Source organism: Zeus faber (assembly GCF_960531495.2).
Source record: "Zeus faber genome assembly, chromosome: 22".
NCBI lineage: Eukaryota > Metazoa > Chordata > Actinopteri > Zeiformes > Zeidae > Zeus > Zeus faber.
The window spans coordinates 10,400,376-10,423,034 of NC_137209.1; the positions used below are offsets into that span (position 1 = coordinate 10,400,376).

The 22,659-nt window shown below is 44.1% G+C and overlaps 1 protein-coding gene across 1 annotated transcript; it reads right to left on the reverse strand.

The window, feature by feature from the left end:
* Positions 1-256: 256 nt before the first annotated feature.
* On the reverse strand, positions 257-19,343 carry gigyf1a (GRB10 interacting GYF protein 1a; the record flags this gene model as incomplete). The annotated part of the gene is made up of 24 exons (XM_080023176.1): positions 19,217-19,343; positions 18,486-18,549; positions 13,093-13,222; positions 12,289-12,384; positions 11,977-12,094; positions 10,688-10,796; positions 9,662-9,891; positions 9,340-9,569; positions 8,326-8,446; positions 7,350-7,535; positions 7,003-7,154; positions 6,553-6,718; positions 5,858-6,081; positions 5,509-5,612; positions 5,299-5,399; positions 5,122-5,195; positions 4,730-4,867; positions 4,179-4,394; positions 3,856-4,076; positions 3,319-3,476; positions 2,290-2,453; positions 1,940-1,984; positions 1,420-1,564; positions 257-324 (listed from the first exon to the last, which is right to left on the reverse strand). Exons 2-24 carry the CDS (start codon positions 18,518-18,520, stop codon positions 257-259), a joined length of 3,231 nt encoding a protein of 1,076 aa, XP_079879302.1. The 5' UTR covers positions 18,521-18,549; positions 19,217-19,343.
* Positions 19,344-22,659: the final 3,316 nt, after the last annotated feature.

Sequence of the window (22,659 nt, forward strand, 5' to 3'; positions counted from 1 at the left end):
AAGTGATCACCTGGTGCGGCAGAGAGCCCTTTATCTCACTAGGAGGGTTAGGGGAGAGGCCGGGGGCGGAGTCACATACCTCCAACCCCCAAACCCCCCCCACCTCCCTCACACTCTTGTCTCCCACCCACCCCACCCCCCCCATCACCCCCCCCCCCCCCCCACCCGTTCCCCCAGCAGTGCACATTCGTCATCAGGTTTGTCTGATTAAAAGACAGAAGGCCTCAGGTAGCTATTGCTGCTGCGCTGCATCACATCAGTAATCCTCCACCATCTCCATCTCGTTCAGGCTCAGACAATCCCCCGCGTTATGGAATGAGTACCCTGCGGGAGGGGGAAACGACAGAGGAACCATGAGCTGAGGGCCCCGACCTCGCGGCCGGGCCATGAGCCCTTGGAGGGTCTGAGGCTAATAGTCAAATATTGGTTCAAAAATCCACACAACTATTAGTTCAAATAGGAATTCGGATCAAAATCCATGACTTTGGCGGCGGTTTCAAAGGACACATTAGGCCCAATCTTGGACTAAATCACACTTTTAACTTAGACATATTGAAAGAGCCTTTCTCAGCCATTGTTTGTATAAATAGTCTCAGACTTGGCCTAGTCTTGGTTTCAAAAATCGAGATAATCTAGGTCTAAGTGAAGGCTCAAATTAAACCTGACCAGAGGCAGGTTTTATTTTTAGATTAATGAATGCGGGCCTCCAGGTCAACCTTGAAATAGGAGAAAGTGGATTATCTGTACTAAGACCAAGACCAGACAGAAGAGGCCGATTGGTCCTTCATTACTACCTCAGTCTAGCACTTCCTAGTCTAGAACAAATTCATTCGAACCTCTCGGAACGGAATTTCTCAATCCTGGATTAATTTCAATGGGATAATGTCAGTCTTGATCACAGCTTCGTTTTGCATGAGTCACAGTTTGCCTTCTAACTTCCCATGGCAACTCTCTTTCTGACCTCCACCAGGGACTGGTGATTTTGCCCTGGTTTGTTTGCCTGTCAAGTTATTTTAGAAGGTGGAGGTTTCCCTGTGTCAACATCCACCTTATGTAAAAGAAAGCATTAATTCCACTTCGACAGAAACGCGGGGACATGTTTTTGCTTTCCCCTGCCTTTTCATATCTATGATCCTCAATTTGATAAGCGTTAGGCCACAAACCCAATTTGAAAAGATTAGTATTAGATTAAGATTAGTAGATAAGCATTTCTATTGTTAGATTTGTTTTTGTCCAAATGTCCGCATCCATCTGTACTGTAGTGACAGATAACAGTCAAACTATGATCAAAACAGTCATTGTACGTTTTGTAATTGTGCTGAAAATATAGTTTCAGAATATGCACCCTAATACTTAAGCTGGTCGTGTAAAGATTCTAATTGTGGAGAGAGGGACTCCCGCAGGAGAGTGACTCTGTACCTAAGATGCTGGGGTCAGAGTGCAGCATCATGGGTTGTTTCTTCTTCATCTTTCCTCCCTGGTTGTCATAGAGACCAGACTTGCCCATGTGGGTGCTCTGGAACATGGACTGCAAGGTGCTGGGGTTCATGCCCCGCATGGAATCCTGGGTGGGAAAACAAACGTACAGCACAGGGGTTAACAGCTGAGGGGAAACATACTCTTCAGGGGGAGTGCTTGAAATGAATAGAAGGCGACCAGATAGCAGTAATAACAACAACAACTTAAAAAAAGCAATCAAGCAAAATGTATTTAATAAAAGTAAACACGCTCAAAATCAGTTCTGGGTGATCAATTTAGCACCACCACCATCATTGCTCCGTGAATGATTTCAATTTCTCTCCAACTATTAGACTTGAATGACTCCAAGCCATTCGCAAATAATTCCCCAAATAGTCCTCACAATAGTTTAGGACGCCACAGAGATAGCCGCGCCCTTCTCCCCCACACAGTGTTGACACAGGCTCAGCTTTGGGTTTACCTGCAGTGGGAAGTTCATGTTCAGGCCAGCAACTTCCTTTGACAACTGCAGTAGACGAGAGACGAGAACGAAAACACGTTTGTTGGTACCCTGAAAGCGTGCTCTCTCAGCACACACAGCATCAGTATACAAGGGCCGCTCCCTTGTTGATTCAGTAGATTCCATAGTAAATTAACAGAATAACATTTAGAAAATTCAATAGTTGAGGAAAAAAATATGCAAAAAAACAGGAAAACATCTGACATTAAATTGAGAAGAAAACCAATATGCATATCTAGGACAACAAGCTGGAAAAGCAGTTTTAATTTTGAACTCCGGTGTGCCCCGGGTGGCTGTTCCGTTGTGCCCACCTGTTGCTGCTGTCTCTGTTGGTTGGCTTTCTGTTTGGCACGACGCTCCAGGAACTGTTTGGCGAACTCTTTGGCTTCCACGGTGTCCCCCAAATAGGACCTGATGAAGTCCAGCACCGCATAGGGAGACTCCACCTCCTTCAGGTAGGCCACAACTGTGGCGACTAGATCACACACACACACACACACACACACACACACACACACACACACACACACACACACACACACACACACACACACACACACACACACACACACACACACACACACACCTTGTGATCATTTATAACGGGGGGTTCAACATTGAACTAAATCATAGATGGATGTTCACTGGTAAGAGGGGAAAAAGAATATCCAATGCTGTTAAATGGATTAGCCATTTTTTCCCCAATCAGGGCCTTGTTAAAATGTTAGCTCCCATCATTTATAACTGTTCATAGCACAACCTCACTGAACGCTTTATTATTAGGTTGAATCACCTTTTGAAAAATGAAACAGAACCTCGCATTATAGTCCCCCATTTTATTTAAACATGACATTTTGCAATTAAACAGCCGTAGTGTAACGACGGCTCCAGTAGGTTGACAGTTGGAAGCGGCATAGCTTCCTGTTTCTTGTCTATGAGTGCGAAAAACATGAGAAAATGTGGTTTGCAACCAATTTTTTCCCCTATATAACGTACATAGACTGTCTGAAAATTAAGTGAACTTCGGGTTTTCTAAAAGCAGATTTGACTGCAATGAAGCACAATGAGAAGCTGCAGCAGAGCTGTACATTTCTCAATGGTTAAACTTCAGCAAGGTTGTGCTATGAACAGTTCTAAATGATAGGCACTAACATTTTAATTAAAAAATAAATAAATAAAAAAAAAAAAAAAAAAATAAAAAAAAAAGCTAATCTATGCCTTATATTTCCAACTGCGACCGTTTTATAATGCCAATAAGTCACCCTTCAATTTGTAAATTGACGGGTGACTTATTAGAATTGATCTGCCCCAGAGTTCACACCAGGTGACGCGGCACCTACCATCCAGAGAGGAGGAGGAGTTGTTGGCGGAGGTGTTGAGTGCATGCAGCATCTGTTCACACCAGGTGGTGAAGCCGTCCTGGGGCTTAATGCCCTGCAGCAGTTTCAGCAGCTTATCTTCTTCCTCCGTCCGCTTGCGACGCATCATGTACTGCTCACTAAACAGAACAAAGCGGGTCAAAGATTTACAACCATGCATTTGGAGAATCTGGCGGTGAGCACCAATGTAGCTGCTGTGTATTTTTTTAACAGCAATCCATAAGGTAATCCATGTTGGGTAGAATACACTATATGTCGCAGAATATACATTTATCCCGCCCTTTATATGGTTCCTGAGGTGGTGGGGATATGTTTTCATCCATATCGACAGTTCACGTACCACAACAAGCTACGCTGGTTGATCAAATTCATCTTTGCGCCTGACAGATTACCACTTCACTAAAATTTAACACAGAACGCTTTTAGCAGTGACGCAAAAAGCTACATAAAAAACAACGCCATGACGTCGGTGTGTTTGTTCCGTCAGCCAGGCTGTACCTGAGCGAAGGGCTGCTGCGGCTGTTCTTCATGCCTATGTTGTTGTTGCTGTTACCGCGGAGACTAGACTGGTTTTTCACAGCCTCGTCCCACATGCCCATGCCGCCAGCGGAGCCTCCGCTGCCGGACTTACTCTCCATGCCTCCAGGCCCCCCCCACATGCCGACACCCTCCACCCACTGGCTCCCGATGGAGGATCCCCCCATGGACATGCCAGAGTGCTGGGGAAGACAAGAGGTCTTGGTTAAATAGACTAATTGTTCCATGCAAAATTAGCATGGTAGCTGAGCAATGCAGTCGTGGATATACTCCCAGTGACTTACTCTGTCTCTCTGCTGCTGGGCTCTCTGCTGCTGCTGCTGCTTAATGAGGCGCTCGGCCTCCTGGTGCATCTCCAGCAGGGCCAGAGTCGAGGGCTTCCCTGACTTGGACATCCCGGAGGAAGAGGCCCCGCTCCAGCCCGAGCCGCCTGCCCCAGGCCCCTGTTGCTGGGGGGCCTGCTGGAGCAGCTTCATTATCAGCTCCTGCTGCTGACGGCACTGAAGAGGGGAGGAAGACTTCAATTTAGAAAAGCAGTAGAGCCGGGTATTGGTCAGGATCTCACATTCTATATCAATATATTGACATTGTATATATTATGAGAATTTATACAAATTTCCTCAGTATGTGATCTAACATGCATTACAAAAATACTTGACTGAACAAATTTAAGTTTCCAGAATCATTACAAAATGAAATATTTTATTTATTTGTGACGGTGGTGGGATTTAATTTCATGTACAAAATGTAAAAGTATCAGTATTCCAATTTTCAAATGGATTCAGAAATTGAAAAAAAAATAAAAATAAAAATAATAATAAAAAAATCATCAGACCTGCTTGCGTCTAAAGAGGTCCTCCTCCTCCCTCCGCTTTTGTTCCTCCTGCTGTCTCCTTTTCTCCTCCCTCCGCTTGCGCTGCTCCTCCTCCTCGCGCTTCGCCCTGAGTTCAGCGTCTCGTCTCTCCTGCTGGAGCTGCAAGACAGACAGTCGGGGCTTTGAAACGAGGCCAGGCTGATCCCAACGCTTAGACCCAGACTCAAAACTTGTTAATGGTTTGGAGTTAGTTTACAAGATCCTAGGGCTGTCCACGTTACCGCACCACACATTTAAATGACAAATAATTGTTTCAATCGTTTGACAGCCGCCACCTGCACAATGCTTTGTAAAATATTAAGATCCATCATATTGTGCATCACTGGAGCCTCGAGGGGGACGACTACTCTCACCTTTTGAAGCTGTTCGAGAGCTGGACCCTGAGTAGAAGAATTCATTGTTAAGTCCCAAAGACTGGCTTCACCGCCTAAACAGATGGTAAAAAAAGTGTTATTACAATGAATCTTAACTGATCGACATCAGACACAGAGCAAATGTTGCTGAGTGCACATTTCATAGACTCCGCCCACCTGACGGCTGTGAAGCTGAGGTATGCATGTCCCACATGGACCCTGTATCTGGCACTGACATCGACCTGTTCATTGAAGGCATCATACCCTGCTCACTGCACCTGGAACAAACACCGCCCCCCCCCAAAAAACACGTCAGACCAGAAGGGATGCTAACGCTCACAACGCTAATGCTCATCTGGAAGGGTGAAGACTGGTGCACGCCCTTACCTGTTAATGAGCTGGTATAGCTGCTGTTGTTGTTGGAGCTGCTGATAGATAGCTGCTGCCGCCAGGTCCTGCTGCTTCTTCAGGCGCTCCTGGTCCAGGTTCCCCTGCAGAGAAAATTAGATCATAGCAGTAGCTTATTAAATGTATTATTTACTAATCAGAGGTAACCGTACAGGTTTGTAGTGCCGGTCTATGAAATGCCGCTAAGATGCCATTTGACAAAGTGCTCCTGAGTCTTTACCATTAGCTTTAGCCTTATTAGCACTGACCAGAACCAAAATAATTTAACCACCATCGTCCAGCCCCCCCCCCCCCCCCCCCCCAAGCTACGTCGGCAGAGTCTACTCACAGTCCCGGTGGGCCCTCGGGTGGGCTGTGGGCGTTGCGGGGGTGGAGGCTGCCTCACCAGCAGGGGCGGGGGGGAGGGCCCGGGGGCAAAGGGCACACGGCCCCACATCTTGATAACGTCGCCCAGTGGCTGGAAGCCCTCGTCGCAGCCCCGCTTCACCAGAAGAGTCATGGTGAAGTAGCCGGCCTGGAACCACTCGCACATCTCCACCGTGGTGAAGGGACCTGGGGGCAAGGACAGGGTTTACTACGCATGTAGGGCAGTCCGCAACGCTGTTACTGAGCCCATCAAATAATCCTAATTAGCTATTAATCATTCAATCGAGTCAAAATCATTTCTTAACCTTTCTTCGCCAAGTAGTAGTAAGTTTGTTCATATGTAATTAAAATAATTGAGAAACAACGACTTCACATCACCAAAAACACCGAATTAATTAATTTTAGATCATTAACATATTTTAGTTTGAAAAATCAAGCAATAAAACAATCACCCGGGCAATTTCTGACTCATCCAGGGTTCATTTTAAAGCCAATGCGGCTAAGAAGTAAATTAATTACCGTTGAACTTGAAGCTGAATTGTGAGAAATTCAGGTCAAGGGTATTAGCAAATTCCTCTCAACTTGAAAATAAATCTTGTGTACCCCTCTCCCTTGCTGGAAGTGAGAATGACTATTAGGGTTAACAGTAGCGCGTACCCTGGATCTCTCCCTGGGGGTCCTTGTAGAACCACTTCATGGCGGCCTCGTGCGACAGAGGCAGGGCGGCGGCCGTGTTCCTGCTCTCCTGCTGCTGCAGGGCCTGCGTGAAGCACTCCTCCTCCAGAGAAGTGTCCTGGAGGGACGCCACCATCTTCTCTGCCTCCTACACACACGCACGCACACACGCACACGCACACACACACACACACACGAGAAAATTACTGACCAAGTAATTAAAGTAGCAATCCATAAGATTATCTGTTACCCAGTCCCATAATTCAATTCATGTTTTGTTTTTTTTAGTTTTTTTTTTAATCAAATGATCTGATGGATAACCGCTTACAAAATGAGAAATGATGGCATGAACTTTAACATACATCCACATCAAAGTGTTTTTAATTCAATTCAATTCAAGGTGATTAAGAGCGATGCATGTAGCGCTCCTACCTGCTGCAGGTGCTTCATGCCCTCGTCGTCCTCTGTGTCTCCCCCAGTGGGAGGGAGGAGAGGAGCAGCGGAGGAGGGAGGGGGAGATAGCAGACTGGAGGTGTTGAGGCTGGAGCTCACCAGGGCTTTGGGAACGCCTACGAGACCCATGTCTAAAAAAGACCAACAGACGTGAAATCGTGAGTTGGTAAAACCACATTTACAATGTATTTACAATCTGAGGAAACCAAATGTGAAAACAGTTCCGGGGGCTGAATGATTTTTCAAGGCACTATTATTTTAGGTTTGGACAACTTAATGTGAGAAGTGAACTTTTGCAGTGGTTAGAGGAGAGCTGATGGAGGCACCTTCACTTGGCATGCTGCTGGCCTTGACGGAGTGGCTGTTGGTCAACGGGATGTTGTCCAGGGTGGTGCAGGTGGTGCTGAGATGGTGCTCCAGGGCAGGGGGGGCAGTGTGGGTTGGAGGAGAGGAGGAGGGGGACACAAACTTCCCCTCACCGTCACCAACGCCAAAGCCGGAGTCTTTACTTTCTGTTGAGGGAAATTGAGTTGTTATTTGCATTTTTCCCCACACTTTAGTGGAAACAGAGGAAGGGAGACATCTTGGATCTTCGTAGCGTCTATTTTTTTTTTTTTTTTTTTTTTATTAGCTGCAGGTATAAGTCAAAACTTAATGTATGCCACTTTATGACTGTATATACAAATTCATCTCATTAGATTTAACCCCTTGAAATACATCATCTTGTAAATTTACCCAACATGCTTATCAACTAGAAATGAACCGATTGCAATTTTCTTGGCCAATTCCCATTTTTTTAAAGTAAAAGTGGATTTTGATTTCCATCCAATTGTATCTTCATGATAAAACATTGACTATTAAACACACACACAAACGCACACACACACACACTAAATATAATACCAACACCTGTGATGCTTATTGGAAAGGAGGTAAAGACTAAAATCTGTTCATTTTCTCGAGAAATTAAGTTACGCCTTCATAGTGGTGGCCTGCCTCCCTTCAGTAAACATACACTGACAGGGTACCAAACAACCAAAGCCCATTTTTTTTCCCCTTGTGTTGCATAAATGCCCTGATCAATCCCATATTTACAAACCAAATCCACTCTAATCCCGGGAGGAAGATGTGGGTAAAGGGAGGAGCAGAGTTAAAGGAGGATTACTGAACCGTGGCACAACAATGGAAACCTCCTGTAAACAAGGTCTTTAGTATTCTGACTTTTCTCTGCTTGGTCTTTTCAAATGGAAAAGCAGGTGTGGTAAAAGCAACCAAGTATTACGACCTGATGTCCTTCCTCACCCTTATCTTTGTCTCCACCCATGTTGCAGTCCCTCTCCATCTCAAGGCCTTCCTCGTCCTCCTCCTCCTCAATGCCCTGGAAGTCCAACTCCTCCTCCGGGATTGTGTCCTTGCCTCCCTTCTATCAGAGCAGGAGAAAGAAGGGAACCAAAGTTCATGTGGGTGTATGTGGTCTTAAAAAGTGCAATAACTCCTCAGATTCAATTTGTTTGCTTCGATTCGGCGCACTGTTAAATTAGTTAACATCTAGCCACTGCATGTGGAGCTTCAGCGAAGCCAAAATACCAGTGTTAGAGGCGTGATGTTGCAAAATGATTCTGGATGCGGATGCTTGGCATATGTTACAAGGAACATACCACATGGTTGTGAAAACATTTTGATAACTGCACGGAGAATTGTCAATGTGCACAAAGAGAGAAAACCACCAATGTTCAACTACAGAAAACTTTGGTGGATCAACTGCCCACCTGGCATAGATCTGTTGGGACCGGCGCTGTCTGCAAATCAAGACCATCGTCATAATCTATAGATATTTAAAAGCTGCGTTTGACTCATTAAATACAAAATGTGTGGCACGCGTTACAAAACTAAAGACATTTCTGTCGCATGAATTTGCACAAATTATTGTGATCGTAAAATTGCAGATTCCTGGAGGTGCTGCCATAGTTTGCTGTAGTCTAGGAAGATTGAAGGGAGAGTCTAGGAAGATTGAAGGGAGGCTTAAATTTACCCTGGCCAGAGACAGGTTTAATCCTGGATAAATGGATGTGGGCCTCCAGGTCGACCTTGATAATAGAGAAAATGATTATCTGGACTAAGACTAGCGCCAAGACCAGACAGAAGGAGCTGATTAGTTCTTAATTATCTAGTCGAGAACAAATGAATCTTCATTTAGGCAATGGCTCAGAAAGTAATTTTTAAATTCTGGATTCCTTCAGTCCTGATTTAGATAAACCCCATCGTGGAAACCGCTCCTTAATGCCTTAAACCACAAGCTTTGACGCTCACACGGACCTTGATGGCCATGAAGGCTCCAGAGGAGTCGAAGGTGCCCATCTCGCCCTCCTCCTCGTCGGTGCACCACTCGGGGAGTCCATCCCGCTCGTCTTCCAGCCCCTCGCTGCCCGCACGCCGCCGGCCGCCACTGTGCCCGTCGGAGTCCCGGAAGTCAAAGTCGAACTTCCGACGGCGGCCCTCGCCTGGACCGCTGTGGTCCCGCCAACCAGCTGAACGGGGACCGCCATCTGGGGGGGGGGGGGGGGGGGGATGAATTATTTATAAAATTCGCAACAAAAAAGGCTTTCCCGTGAGGTGGCCGCGTGACGGCCTGTCGTACCGTCCCTGCGGCAGCCCGCCATCCTCCAGCTGCTGCTCGGCTCCGTGGTCACGCTCGCGCCGACACCCGCGCCCGCCTCCTCCTCGTCCTGCTCCTCACGCAGGGTTCGCCAGTTGTCACTGTCTGCGCGAGTGTACTCCTTCCTGGCCGGACCGGCGGGACCCGCGGGCTCCTCGAAACCCGGGCGGACCCCCTCCCGACGCAGGGGCTTCTCGAAACGACGCTCACCCCTGCGGGGCGAGGGGAGAAGGACAGAGAGGAGAGCGGGGGGGGATCAGGGAACGGCATGAAGAATAGACTACGTTTAGATCCAAGATCCACAAACAAACAGCAATGACAATCATTACATAATTTCCTAGTCGCAAAGATTTGAGTAGAATGTGGTCTTTTTCCCGCCTGGGGCGCTGTTGGCACCGTGCTCCGGGCAGGTTATCTCCCAAATAGGAGCCTTTCTGTGTGGAGTTTGCATGTTCTCCCCGTGCTCACATGGGGTTTCCTCCACCTACCGTCAGTAAGGACCTCCACCCAAAACATGCACACATCATCGTCTGACCAGCGATGGACATTTGTTACCAGGTCCCCGGGCGCGTCGAAAAATGCTGCCCACTGCTCCTGGCTGCCCCCCCGGAGGAAGGACAAGCCAGGATGGGTTAAATGCAGAGGCCACATTTCACCGGCCACCATCCAAAGCATGTGCGTGTGTTGTCGTGCGGTGTGTTGCGTGATAATTAAACAGATTCTTCTTCTTCTTCTTCTTCAATGTTATAAAGGTTGGGTTCAGGCTAATTAACCGTCTACCAGAATTTTTAATCTTCAAATGCTCAGTGTCAATAGACAGCTCTTCTGCAGCAGGTGTTATTACACTATTATAAGCTTGTATTAGCTAAAGTGACCCAACACAACAAGGACAACAGGACTAAACATAATTGAATTGTTGCACAGTGAACGGACAAACCATGGAAAATGCTGCACGGTTTGCCTTAAATTTGCCAATTGCATCAGCTGCGTGTGAGACAGTCGACTGACCTGTCGTCCCAGCTCTGGCTGCGGTGAATCTCTCGGACACTGCGTCCAAAGCCCACTTCCGTCTCCTCAATACTTCTTTGGTAGAATCCACCTTCTCCACGCCCGCGGCCTGGAAGGAAACCATGAAACCAAAAGACTCACTGTGAAGTACTTGCTAGATTTCTCTTTAGATTTTAAATTCATCGTCATTATTATCTCCAATTTCATATATTTGATATCAGTTATCTATTATCTTGTTATGCTGATACAAAACAAAAAAAGATAAATCTAATCATATATCCAAGTTACAGAAATGTTATTTCACCAAGCACTGAGTAATTACAAATTAAGTTCACCAACACAATTAGCATGCATATATGCTCTTCTCCCACAGCTTTCCAGAGTCTACAAGCCACTTCCTTGGCTTTCCAAAGCAGGATGCCAGTGTGTTTACATTAGCTAATCACATGCCAATAGCTGCATGTGTACACGCCCAGGGGCACAGTGGTGCAGGTGTGGCCTGAAAACAGGACGATTTGGCAGGGCCAAAAGGAAGCGCACTCCGCCAAGATGGAAGAAGAAGGGGAAAATAAACATTACAAAGTACTGCTTTGGTTGACTGTAGCCCTTCCCCGCCATTGTAGTGTGCGCCAGAGGGTTTACTTTTTACAACCACGGTCGTAGGTTCAGTGGACTATCACTTATACACACACACACACACACACACACACACACACACACACACACACACACACACACACACACACACACACACACACACACACACACACACACACACACACACACACACACACACACACACACACATACATACATACATACATACATACATACATACATACACACACACACATACACACACACACACACACACAGATATCATACTTGAAAAAAAGGCATGTGGCTCTCGTGACCTCATATCATAAAGGTCCCGCAGGTCACATTGTACAGGTAAGAAAATATTTAATTAATAATAGTAATAATAAAACACTGTCATACCGTTCGTACATCAATTATTCACTTCCGACATAGTTTTCCACATCAAAAATGACTTTTCACAAGTGCACAAAAGCAGTCAAACTGTGAATTACAATTGGTCATCACTTAATGACTACAAAGGTTGGTGACAGCGATAGAGAGCTGCTGGTTCAGCCTGTGCTTGCACTGACAGCAGTGCAAGCACTAACAGCTGTGGGTGGATCCTGAGGCGGTGTCCTATTTGTTAGGCTGCCGCACTGAGTGGTTTCATACTTCAGCTGTATCGCGGTGTGTGTTTTGTCTCTTCTTACCTCGACCTCCTCTCGTGGCCCCTCGTCCTCGGACCACTCCAGCTGGGGTGGCCCCACCCACTCCTTTTCCCATAAGCCTCAGCACGGCCACACTGTTCACAGACATGGAGAAGTTCCTCTGCAGAGAGCGGGGAGAGAGAGAATTGAAAGGGCAAAGTGAAAGAATGCCAGGAATTTTCAGCTCACTGCCTTGTTTGTCACCCGGCAGAGCAGCACCCTTTGAAGCCGAAGCATATGAGAATGTAATGGAATGCGGTGAAATCGTGTTCAGCAAAGTCCCATTTGGAGAGTTTGTTTGCATGTGCACGTTACCTGCTCCTCCTCAGTGAGAGGGACCAGTGCCAACGGCTGCATGGGCTCTTCTTGCAGAATAGCAGCAAACTCCTTATCCTGCATGTCCTCTGGGACCTGAGGAAGAAACACAAACAATACAGTTCTCTTGTTTCAATTTCTGAGTTGTAATATTAATATTGTATTGTTCAATTGTAATATTATACTTTGTTCAAAGGTTATGCAGATATTTCCTGCTTAAATTAAAAAGCACAAATAACTAGAAACGTTTCATTTCTGTATTGGACTGAAACATTGTTAGCAATTGTCATTATATATAAAATGTCCATATATTGATATAGAATAGTATCATGAGCCATGTCATCAATATCAGATTGACTCGATTTTGAATTGTATTGAAATCAAACCATGAGATCCTGCCCAACACCAAACCTTAGTTAAAAATGTGTGCCTTTGTAAATATATTTTATGTTCTATACTCCTTGTGTCCTGTTTATTTATTGAAACAGAGTGTATTTGTTCATACATCTCCCTCAAACTGAACAGTCACTCTTAGGGCAAGCAACTACACAGATTAAATGCGGCAAAAGAAACCTGAACCAGACGCTTTCCTGTCTCCATCTTATTTGCCCTGGATTCTCAAATGCTATGTGGCTATGTGATATCAGAAGCTGAAATAGCTAACTATAGTTAGAAGATTACTCCTAGTCATTTATTAGCTCTGTCATTTCCACCAGCATTCACAAGGCTGACGACCCCATTCAAACAGGCCCAAACTATTTCCCCAAGGCATTAAAAAGGACAAAATGTCTCCTCCACTCCCACCTTGTTGTCTTTGATATAAAGTGCTAACATCTCCTCTCGGCCGTAGCGGTACTCGGCCAGCTTGTACTTTGGCATGGCGGGGGAAGGAGGGGGGGACGTCACACTCCCCCCACTGGACAGTGCACGGAGCCTGCGGCAGAGGAGGAACACAGATGTCAGCGCACAGGAAACATTCGGCTTTCTCCATTGTACAATATGTATTCAGTCTTTTAGACTTTTTTTTTTTTTGCAGTTGGAATATCAAATTGTCTTTCCTCAGCAAAACAAATGTCACAGCAGCCGTTTTTATAGTGTCAAATTCACATGAGCTTGGGCTCAACAAAAAAAAAAAAAGTTGTTAAAGGTGCTAGTCCCTTCTTATTAATACATATTTGTCACACTGAATTTTTTCAGACCTTTAGACAAATGTGATATTAGACATAGCGAACCTGAGACTGCAGAACACATTATTTCATTTACTTCATGAAAAATGTTATCAGACAGCCATATCATTGATGTGAAAAACTGCCGCTTAAACTTTGTAACTGGTTGAACCACCTTTAGCAGAAAAAGAAATGCAGCCAAACGCCTCCTAGAATTTGATGTCAGTCCTGCTGTGGTCTAGTCCTGCTTTTCAAGTCAGGACTTTGACTTTAATTTAGTTTCTTTTCAGCCATTCAGCCATGGACTTGTTTTTGTCTTTTGGACCATTGTCTTGTTGCATAACCCAATTAAGCTTTATCTTCAGCTCACGGACAGATGGCCGGACATTCTCCGTAAGAGTTTTCTGGTACAGAAAGGAATTCATGGTTCCTTCAATAATTCTTCTGGGAAGATTTGTGACTTCCTGGATGAGTATTGTCAGTGCGCCTCTCTCCAGACTAATATATTTCAAGCAGGTTTTTTCCCCTGGTCTCTTCAGGAATTTCCTTTGATTGTGGCATAGTGTGGTTTTATAAACTTTATGGTGAAAAGTTATCAAATAATTGTCACCTAGGGCGTCCAGGGCCAGCTGCCCTTGTATAAATTAAGGAACAGAGGACAGGGCTGCCCAGCGTTTTGGCTTCAGGCCGGGAAAAGAAGATGGATGGACTTATCACCCTGGCTGATCCAAGACCAAACCTGGTTGTTGTTCACACCACACGGGCCAGCTCGCTCCGATCTGGATACCTTTTAGGCCCAGTGTTCCACTGAGTTTGTTTGAGAACAGACACAGTCGAAAACTAAACTCAAAAGGTCTTTCCAGAGAGGGACTAGTATTCAAACAGCAAGTCAAAACGTTATTTGCTGCCTGTTGCCGTCTCAAACATGCATGTGTTCAATGTCCTTCTCGCTCACTCAATCATTCCGACACGCCCACCTCACAAAGGTCCCACCAGATCTGGAACCACGCAAGCCCATCCCACAAACCCAACAGCCACTTGGGTCAGCCAATAGGGAGTGAGCTGTGCCTTGACAGGAGTCCTCATTTTAATTTGTCTAAATGCAGCAACCTTGGAACAGGAAATATAAAGAAATCCTTCCGAATGTTGTGCAACAACTTAACATTTCTCCTCTGTAGGTCCCACAGTACGTGCTTGGCTAAACACGACCAACATAGGCTTTCCAATCTCAAGATTTCCTTTTAAGGCTTCCAAGGCCCGTAATTTAACAATGGCTCCATTCACATGCCTCTACACAGTGTGTCTGTCACATTGAGTAACTGCCACACATCAGAACCATATGTAACCCTAGCACGGCTCAGGGAGTGTGTGAGTGTGTGTGTGTGTGTGTGTGTGTGTGTGTGTGTGTGTGTGTGTGTGTGTGTGTGTGTGTGTGTGTGTGTGTGCGGTAGATGCAATATTAAGGAGGGAAGGAATGTATCACGAAGAAAAAAAAAAAAGGCAAAAATGTAACATATGAGAAATAAAGAAAATAACAGTCAAGGGAACAAGAGACATATAGTGACAGGGAAAACATGCATACAAATATCTAAATAGTTTATCTTAAGGTAAATTCACCACGCAAACATACATTTTTGAATTTTGATCGGCTTCAACAATGTTAGCTTGTTTACATCTGCCGTCAATAGATTTTAAATTGGTAGGGGAAGATTTATAATTCTACGCATCCGGTTCAAAGGGCTATGAAGTTATATGTAGTCTGTAAGTACATGGATGAGTCACATCACATCTCTAGTAAGAAGGCGGCAGAAGGATAAAGTGGTACATGGGAACGATAGAGCCACCGCAGATGCGTAAGGAGAAGAATACTGTGCTGGACTGGCGCTGTACCAAGAATGCACACAGTGGTCACAGACTATTAGAGATGGAAGGCTACCAAAACCAAGACTACGCCTACCGTTAATCTCTACACAAACATTTAGTGAGGAAGATGACTAGCAGACTAGAAAACGTATAGACAAGACCGGGGCGAGCGCTGACACGGGGAACACACTTGTAAAGCTGGCGAAAGCTGAGAATTTCCAGTGCATGCCTGTCAAAAATGGAAAACTTTCTACGACATTTTAATGGCACAGTTAAACAAAATGTCACTGATTCAGTCCTGTGATCAACAATGGTAGATGAAACTGCTGGTTCACTCATACACCGAGGACAGATACTTTGTGACAGTCGCAGAGCCCTGTAGCCCCGCCCCCCACTGGCTTGCTGTTTATTGAAAGTTTATTAATATTACACATGTCGCGTGTCCAAATTCGACACTGCACATCATTGGGCCCCCAGAAATATACCTGCCAAGTGTGAAGTAGATCGGGTGAACGGTTGTTGAGATAATCGAAGGACATACGTACATACAGACAGATATTCCTTCCTTTATGGTGAAGCAGATTTCACTTTACATTAATATCCGGCTGCTAAAACCTTATTGTCTTGAACTATATGGATCAAAAATATTTCTTCATCTACAATGAAGAAACATCAAGTATCATTTAATGAATGACCGTCAACTCACATTGAAAGTGTCAAGTATTTTTTCACCCCACGTTTATAATTGTGGTAAGTTTCTTAACCCTTGCAAAACTCTGACCACTTACTAAGAAAATATTTGCATTTTTTTATGATCAAGATATATGCTCCGCTTTGGCTTACTTCAGCTTACCTTACAATTGCCAGAAAGCAAAGGTAAGCAATAGCATGTGTTTTGGAAACGCCGTACACATTTCAAACATTGGCACTTTTGAGCCAGCCTTGTCTACAGAAAGTAGGAAAAGACTACAAATTAGTAGTCATTTATATATATAAGTGAAAAAACACATTACATGTTATCCTAATACATCAGCTTCTAGGGCTCTAACCGAATTGGAGAAAAGTGCTCATAGGTTTATTTGTTACAAGAAAGGCAAAAAAGGCACTAATGGATATTCCAGCCATTTCTAAAATTGCCTCACACAGAGGAAACGGTTTTCTGGGTTTCGCCAACACAGAGTGTCAGACGGCCCAGTGATTAAGCCACAAAGTACGAGAGCAAGTTGTTAACAGTCTGTGAACTTGAGAGTAAGTACAATTCTCACAACCTCATGTCCAGACTAATGGTACCTGTGCAAATATTCCACTATTATTTATTCTCTCAACACAAAGTGGTGACAAATCTTTAATATTTGCAGATTATTCAACCCACCAATTTTAAAACAAATTTACCATTTGGCCAGCATGGTCATATCACTCAGGCCTTAGCTGAATAAGTACTGTCTGTCACTGTCAGGGGACAGACTAGTAGGACAAGGTATAAGCCTCGGTCAAGGATTCCCAAACGAATGTTCAAAGTTTTTAAGTTGGTGGGCATTTAAAGTGTCCTGAAAGGAAATGCATGGGGTTCACAGTAAAATAATGATTTGTTTATTTTGTTTTTTTACACATATTTTGTTTTTAACACAGCCTATAGTTCATCAAGGATGCTGACTGTGTAATGTTGTTTGAGTTTTGCCACTTTTGTCAGCAAGGTCCAAGCAAAAATGTTAAAGCACACGGCACTTTATTGTACACAGATAAAGCATATAAACCCCTGGTCCAGGGCATCAAAGAAGAAAAGGAATAGGATTTATCTGGACTTCAAATCATCACATGCCTAGCATTCAAGTGTTGCTAAAAGCATAGGCTCGGTAGCCCAGGCAGCTATTTAAACTGAAATAATCACTGTTTGTCAGAGTTGGGTTGCTACAGTTCTCAAATCCTCTTAAAATGAGAAGCTAGTTCCTTGATTTTTTGCTTTGAATCAAGTTATGACCATTATTAAAATCACAAACAAAGATTTTTCTGAAGGGGGGGTCAAGGAAAACCGCAGATGATACTGGTTGTCAGAAATGTATTAAGAGTCAAGCCCTAGGGGAGAGTGACATGGCCAAATGACCTGGCCATGAAACGTAATTTTATATCACATAAGCCACACACACACACACACACACACACACACACACACACACACACACACACACACACACACACACACACACACACACACACACACACACACACACACACACACACACACACACACACACACACACACATCTTTGACTCTCCAACACTCACTGATATTCTCTCACGTTTGGCTGCGGAAAACAGAATTATTTGTTGATTGAATCCTCTGCACTGTATATAAAGCTTTAAAATACCTCCTTTCTTTCAATAGTGGTAGCAATTGTGCTGCGTTTGAGAGTTCACACCAGATATTCAAATCAGACAAGTTTACTATTTGGAAGCGGGGCCAGTAGCAGAGGAAAACACATCACCGGTAAGTTAGAAAGGCTAGGAAAACCCTGTAGCAACATCCACTGGCAGTTTAACGCTACACAGTTTAGCCATATGTCTACAAGTGAATACATTTCTATTGCATTATGTTGCACTATGCCATATACCATCACACCATTCTTCCCTCAGCGGGTCCTATTGAATGTTACAGCATGAGTGAGGACGCCAACTTTTAGTTACGACCAAGAGAAAAAAAATAAAAATAAAAAGATTTCTAGAATAAGATTGATAAACTTGCTGAAATCGTTTTGATTAATTTTTTTTCCATTCACTTTGGGTAAAATTAACGACAGGCAATTGAGGTCATTTCTAATGTGTGCTCTACTGTAATCCATTCACGATAATAGAAGGTTTTGAATACATTTCATTTGAGGTTACACTGCATAAATTTGTCGCTCGCAAAATTAGCCACCCTCCACAAAAGATACCTTAAAGCAACCGTAGAGGTTTGAATGTTTTCCCTCTGTAGATTTGTTTTTGTTCTTACTTTGTGTCTGGCATACATTCATTTTACTGAATGCACAGGCTGGTTTAACATGGACAAAAATCGTGATTTTTAAAGAATTAAAAAATGTGATTCACACTATAATGAAGATACAAAACTTTTCAGTCAAAGAAACAGGGGAAAGTGGCTGAAAAGTAGACACTACAAGACTGAAGACTTACCATTCTGGGCCGAAGTTAAGAGTCTCAGCAGTCATATTCCTCACCTCCTCACAGAACTGGGTATCTGGGGGGGGTATTTAAATAACAAGGTACAATTTGTAGTATTTTATTTGCTCATGCAAGGGTCTAAGCCCCACTGCTACAAAGGCTAAGAAGCTTGTGGAGGAGAAGTCACATTTGGCAATGTTTGTGTAGTTTTTATGGTTTCCTGAGTGGTCACTAATACAGTGGTACCTCGACTTACGACTGTAATTCGTTCTATAAGAAAAATCGTATGTTAAAACAGCCGTATGTCAAAGCAATTTTTCCCATATAAATTATGAAATCGGGAAGGGTGAAAATAAACAAAATACACAGCACTAACACAGTAAATATGGAAAAAATATCGATAAGCCACGAACTACGTGCACACACGATATAGGTCGCCCGCTGACTGCTGACTGGCCGCCGACGCACCAACTGCAAATTTCCACACTCGTATCTTGGAGCAGTCGGTCGCAAGTCTATACAAATTTTCGCGACAATCGCGACTCGTATCTTGGCTTAGTTGTAAGTAGATGCAGTCGTCAGTCGAGGTACCACTGTACTCCAATGTCACTTATTGTGCCTTTGATAAGTCATTAATTCATTTTAAAAAACCTACAAAAATAGCGTAGAAACAAAAGGACACACAAAGATATACCGCATGCACGGCCATAATCCCAAATGTATTGAGGTCTGTGCCATCTTACCCTGTCCAGGTGATCGGAGCAGGCTGGACTGGGCTGGACCAGACTAGGGCTGGCTGGCTTTAGTTAGGCTTAGGTGACTAGAAGGCTGAGTGGTGCTTGAACTGTGGTCAAAGAGCTCCCCAAACACACAGACACAAAGAGAATAGCTGCCAGTTTCAGGTGCTTGAGGAATACCACGTTATCAGGTCCTAATACGCAAGGGAGGGGGGTGGTGGGGGAGGGGTTGACAATAGTTTGGAGATTGGAAGCTCCTGCCGCTCAGTCCAGAAAGTTTGTTAAAAAAAAAAAAAAAAAACTCAAAATCTTGGAATTGAACGTCGAAACAAAATAAAACACTCAATAGCAATAATTGCCTATTTTGACAACAGCAGTTGTATAACACATTGAAGCTAAAAATATATACTGACTCATCAAAAAAAAAAAAAAAAAAAAAAAAAAAAGAAAAAAGATCACACCGGAACAAATTTACAGCCACGACAAAGAAACTGGCTGCTGGAACAGCTGCCAAGAGCAGGCCGTCTTTCACTCCGCCGCTCTTTCTATCTCTCCCTCCGTGCCTTGTTCTCTCACTCCAACTGAAATGTGGATGGAGACCCCTCGGGTCTTCGGGTGTTTGCTTCCTCGTCCCGCTCCTTTTGCACCGCTGCAAAGAAAACAAAAACAGACAAAGAAGGAAGCGTTAAAGCAAAGGCTGGAGTTGCAACATGAAAAGTGTGAACTAAACGGATTAGCAGCTGGAGAAACACCCGCCCCCCTGAAAGTGAAGGCAGCATCATTTCATCCTCTCATGTGTTAGCAGCCTTTTCAATTTTGTGGCAGCTTCGCTTGGATTTGGTGACGGATTAGCCAGGTTTGACCGATTTGTTTTGAGCCCATAGAATAGTCGATGAAGTCACTGTGTCAACCAGCTCACTCTCCCCCAACTCAATTCCACACCGATCGCAAAGATTTTGCATTTGCCTCGCATGCTTTATGATACACTTAATCATTTTATTTGATAAAATTAGATTACAATTTTCGATTTAAACGGTTTGAATTTCACATATAAACTAGACAGCACACCGGCCGGGAAGGGCAATGGCGCAAGGTAGGCGATGCAGTGCACGCATTACAAATGTCAAGAGAGTGTGCGACTGATAATGCAATATCAAATAATCTCTGCACGTTCTGCTGCTGAAGCCAGTCGGCTGAGAATGTGACAGCCACAGGTGAATATGACGAGTGACTGTCGTGCGGCATTTGACCCATGGAAGGGGGGGCGCTGACATTGTTGAGGCGATTTGTATGGGGATTGTACTTTTGTGTCTCACTTGTGGGTGAGCATGCCACCATCTAAATGTGCTCTTGCGTATGATATTTCAACTTTTTAATCGAGGAGGGGGGGAGATCTAATGGCCTTAAACATATATTCACAGATATTAAACTCCATTCTCACTTTTAACTCTCTTAAACCTCTGTAAACTAGCATTATTTGGTAACGCACTTGTAATTTTTTTTACATTCACTCATGAATGCGTAATGTTGAAAAAAAAAAAAAAGAGAAGTATGAGAAATTCCGAAGAACTTGCAAGCAACTAAATTCAGTGACTAATAAGTTTGGCAAAATAACTTCACCCCCCACACCCACAATAACTGACATTTGATGGATGAAAGGAAAAAAGTATTTAAACTTTCAAGTAACTTCTTTCAAATTGAACATTGCTGCAAAAACATTCATCATCAAAACATAAGCACTTTCATGGTTTGATGATACACTAGCAAATCATTTTTGCAGTTGTGAACAGCAGCACTGCAATCAAAGGCAGGCGTTGTGAAACTACGGAGAACAAGTTATTGTCACATGGATTGAGCAATGAATGAAAATAATGCAATGCAAGCAATAAAAAGTAAACAAAAATCCCCAGACATTAACATTGCCTGATCTATCAATGTGGGGTCCGGAGACACCGGGTGTCCCTCAAGAGTTTCCAAGTACCCAGAAAAATAAATAATAGCCAAACTTAACCATCCATTGAGATTGTGTACAATAATTAGTGTTCTAATCATAGTTTGACTGTTATACCCCAACTACTGTACAGCCAGGTATGGAAGATTGGACTAAATCATATGTGGGGTCCCACAAACAAAATCTTATCGAAATGCTGTAGCCTGATATGAAACAGGTTGAGAATAAGGGATATAGATTCTATAAAAAACACCCCACTGGTCATACACCTGTGCTTCCGTATTGATACTGTATATACATAGCACCTATTCATATACATACATATATTGTTTGCTTAATATTTAGTGTTATAAATATTTTTCCCAGTTGATGTTATTATTTATTTCACCGGACCTTTGTTTTGAACAGCTGTTGGGGTTGGCCGTTTATGTGACAAAGTATATTGAATCTTGACTGATGCTCTCCTTGGGGGCAGGGGAAACATGCAACTACTGTAATGCTTGGAATTGCTCACAAGTTTTAACAATTGTACAATCCATGCAGGGGCTCACAATGTAAACAACGCTTCCATTAAATCGACCACTGTGTCAAATCGACGATTCTATCAAGTTGTGACAACTGCTCCAGTGAAGAATGGATTGCTGAGCCATTAAAGTGCCTTGTTTTTCATAGTGTGAATTGTTGAGTGTGTGATCCTTTTGACATGTATTGTATGTTGCCAAACCTTTCTATTCTTGAATCTTGAATACATTCTTTAGTTAATATTTAGGTATATTGCCATAATGTTCTATTTTTTTTCTACAACTTTGTGGTTAATTTTTCGGGTTCATGCAATTTTTCCTATTGTAAGTACTTTTTATGGTTTATTGCACATGGTCATTTTTCAAGTTCACACTTTATTATTGTTGCCTGTGGTTTTGGCTGTGAGCTGAGTATCCATCTAATGCGACGGCTAGCTAAACGCCAGGCATTAACAGCACGGCAGTCTAAAAGCGTTGACTTGAGGGTCAAACGTTGGTTCCGGTTCAGTGTCGAATTGCGATCAAACTCATCGATTGCGATTTCGATCTAACGCTGTGCAGCGCCGGGCCACATTCCTCCAGCTGCATCAGAGTATCCCTCCGCCTGGGACCAGGTAGTAAAAGCGGGCCTCCGCTCAGGTTGGAGTGACACCAGATGTGATATGGCGGAGGGGCGGGGTGTAGGGATCAGTCGGACCCCCCCGGCCTAGCTCGACCAATGTGCGGACGGGCGGCCACCTCTGCCCGCCGTTTAGGTTACGGCGTGCGACTCCGCCGAACGGGGCTGGGCAGCGAACCGCGCACCCTCGCCTGCGTTTCTGTCTGCAACAAGCGGGCTTAGCTAGCGGGGCTAACAGCTAGCGCTAGCTGTTAGCCCAGAAGCTAACCACTAGCGCAAGCTAAGCGAAGAGGAACCGCCGCTTACCTTTTCGTGCGTTCTACAGCCACTTAAGTCTACGCGTCGGCGTCCTAAACCT